The sequence below is a fragment of the Cryptomeria japonica genome, chromosome 9 (genome assembly GCF_030272615.1).
Source record: "Cryptomeria japonica chromosome 9, Sugi_1.0, whole genome shotgun sequence".
In the NCBI taxonomy this organism is placed as follows: Eukaryota; Viridiplantae; Streptophyta; class Pinopsida; order Cupressales; family Cupressaceae; genus Cryptomeria; species Cryptomeria japonica.
Genome location: NC_081413.1, coordinates 33045690 through 33048382, shown reverse-complemented (window position 1 = coordinate 33048382; position 2693 = coordinate 33045690). Strand labels below are relative to the sequence as shown.

At 37.7% G+C, this 2693-nt stretch overlaps 1 protein-coding gene across 1 annotated transcript; it reads left to right on the top strand.

The window, feature by feature from the left end:
• The first annotated feature begins 684 nt into the window (after positions 1-684).
• LOC131045272 (secreted RxLR effector protein 78-like) lies at positions 685-1071 on the top strand. Its single transcript, XM_057978822.2, has one exon. It carries the CDS (start codon positions 685-687, stop codon positions 1069-1071), a length of 387 nt encoding a protein of 128 aa, XP_057834805.2.
• Positions 1072-2693: the final 1622 nt, after the last annotated feature.

Here is a 2693-nt window from a genome sequence, read left to right as displayed (position 1 = left end):
AGAGTAGAGGGGCCATAATCAAGGCTTGGGCACATTGGATTCAATTTGGGGACAAAGGATCCAAATTTTTCTTTAATATGCTAAAACAAAAGCAGTGTAGAGAACAAATTGGAAGGATTTGGGTAGAAAATAGAGAAGTTAAGGATTTGGAAGATATCAAGGAGGCATTCTTCCAATTCTATAAAGGTCTTTTCTCATCCGAAGATTCTGCTAATTCCTGGGAAGCAAGAGAAAAGTGCAGAAGGATTATTCCTCCCAAAATCTCAGAAGCAGATGCTCAGGCATTAAAAGGGCCTATCACTCTACAAGAAGTAAAAAAATGCCATTAAAAACTTGAATAATGACAAATCTCTAGGCCCGGATGGGCTGACGATAGAATTCTATAAAGCCAATGAGGATTGGGTGAGTCATGACCTACATGAGCTTTACACTGAGGCCTTTAGCACTAGCTCTCTAGGGGAATGAATTAACAGTGGGATTATCAAACTACTTCCTAAGCATGGGGACAAGTCCCTTATCAAAAACTGGAGGTCGATAACACTCCTTAACATTTCCTACAAAATCTTGGCCAAAACTCTAGCGATTAGATTGGAAAACATTCTCCCTAAATTTATTTGTTCCACTCAAACAGGTTTTATCAAAGGAAGATATATACTAGTAAATTTAATTACCAGTTGGGAGGCCATGGAATGGGTGAGGACTTCAAGACAAAATGCAGCCATGTTTCTCCTAGATTTTGAAAAAGCTTATGACAGGGTAGAATGGGGCTTTATTCTGACTATGTTAGAAGCTTTTGGTTTTCCAGCAGAATTCTGTAAATGGATTATGGTTTTGCTCAAAGATGCTTCAGCTCAGGTTGAAGTTAACGGATCCCTGACTCAAAACATTTCTCTAGGCAAGTCCATTAGACAAGGTTGCCCCTTAGCCCCTGCTCTCTTCGTTATTGCAGCCGATGCCCTGTTCTACATTCTTAGAGACTCTACTATCTCTCCTAAAGTTCAGGGAATCCTACTTCCAAATGGGGAAGAATTGATCAATGCACAATTTTCTGATGACACAACACTCTTTTGAGATTTTCGCAGACATAACTTGGAAGCCCTAAAAGGTAAAATCAAATTTCTAGGGGAAATTTCAGGAGCTAAAGTTTCACAAAACAAATCTACCATGCTTGGATGGGAGGAGCAGCCTCCGGATTGGTTGCAGCAGTTTGGGATTCAATGGGGAGGACCTAAAAAGATAGTCAGGTACCTAGAAATTCCATTTGCAATATCCCCATCCCTCAAAGAAATGTGGCAATGGATTAAAACCAAAATAGAAAAAAATCTTAACAGATGGGATAATAGATATCTTTCGCTTGCCAGGAGAATGCAGGTTTGCCAAAAAGTTCTATCTTCTTACAAAATTTATTATTCATCAATATGGATGTTCTCTAATTACCAGATCCTAGAAATACAGAAAACCATCAGGAATTTCCTGTGGTTTGATGGAAAAGGTAAAAAGAAGATCCATTCTATTAAATGGGAATGGTGCCATAAGGACAAGAGCCTGGGAGGGCTAGGACTTAACGATTTGAGAATCCAAGCGATTGCTCTTGTAACAAAGTGGATCTTACAGGCTCTTGATGGGAATGAACCGTGGAAAGTGTTGGTTAGGAATAATATATTGAAGGTCATACCAAAAAAGGCCAAAACTTGGAAAGCCCTCCCTTTCTGTGACCTTGTGGTTGGAGACTTTGAGGTATCAGTACAAAGGTCCAATGTCTTCAAATCTATCTAGAAGGCCTGAAGTAGTGTTAAGCCCTTCATCAGCAATTTTAGAGTCAGCAACAATGAGTTTATCCATGGGACTAGATCCATTTGGTGGAACCTCTTGCACTCATCCAAACCCTTGGTCCTTACTCAGGGGTGCTCTACTAAAGCATGGGTGGCAAAAGGCATATGCTACTTTAAAGATATTGTTAAGGATGATAGGCTACTAGATTGGGATACCCTTAGAGATAAATTTAACCTTCCGAGTTCACATAAATGCACATATAGTATGTTACAGAAAGCCTGTGAAAAGCTCTTGCCCAAGAAATGCAATAATGATATAGAATTTTGCAAGGATCTTCTATGGAATAATGCCATCTCAGTTCTTAATGTTAAAACTAGTGTTATTTATAAGACCTTAACTTATGATGAAGCAATAATTTCCCATCCTAACAAGCTGCGGTTTGCAGATTTTTCAGTTAAACAATGGCAGAAAGTGTTCAATAGGCTTTGGAGTAGCCCTGTTGCTCTTAAAGAGAAATGTTTTAAATGGTTGTTGATTTTAAATAGGTTACCAATCAGAAAAGATCAGAACAACAGTGATATTTGTAATATATGCAGGGTTCCTGATTCAGTTAAACATTTTTTTTTTATTGTAGCATAGCTAAAGAAATTTGGTTATTATTTGGTATTCAATTTCCTGTTCAATTTACTGTTCTTGATGTTATAATCGAATATATTAAAGATCTAAAAAAGGACACTAACCTTTTTCTGGTATGTTCTTACTTCTGAGATTTTATGGCACATTTGGAAATTAAGAAATGAAGATAAATTTCAAGGATCAAGTAGGGCCCTTATTGAGTCTTTTCGTGGACTCACCCTTCATTGAATTCTCTTGCAGGTATTAGTAACGATGAATGTAGAAAAGAACAAGTTCTTCAGATT

What these genes read in the sequence shown, in the direction of transcription:
- LOC131045272 (XM_057978822.2), top strand. Translation starts at nt 685, where the DNA reads ATGGAATGGGTGAGGACTTCAAGACAAAATGCAGCCATGTTTCTCCTA.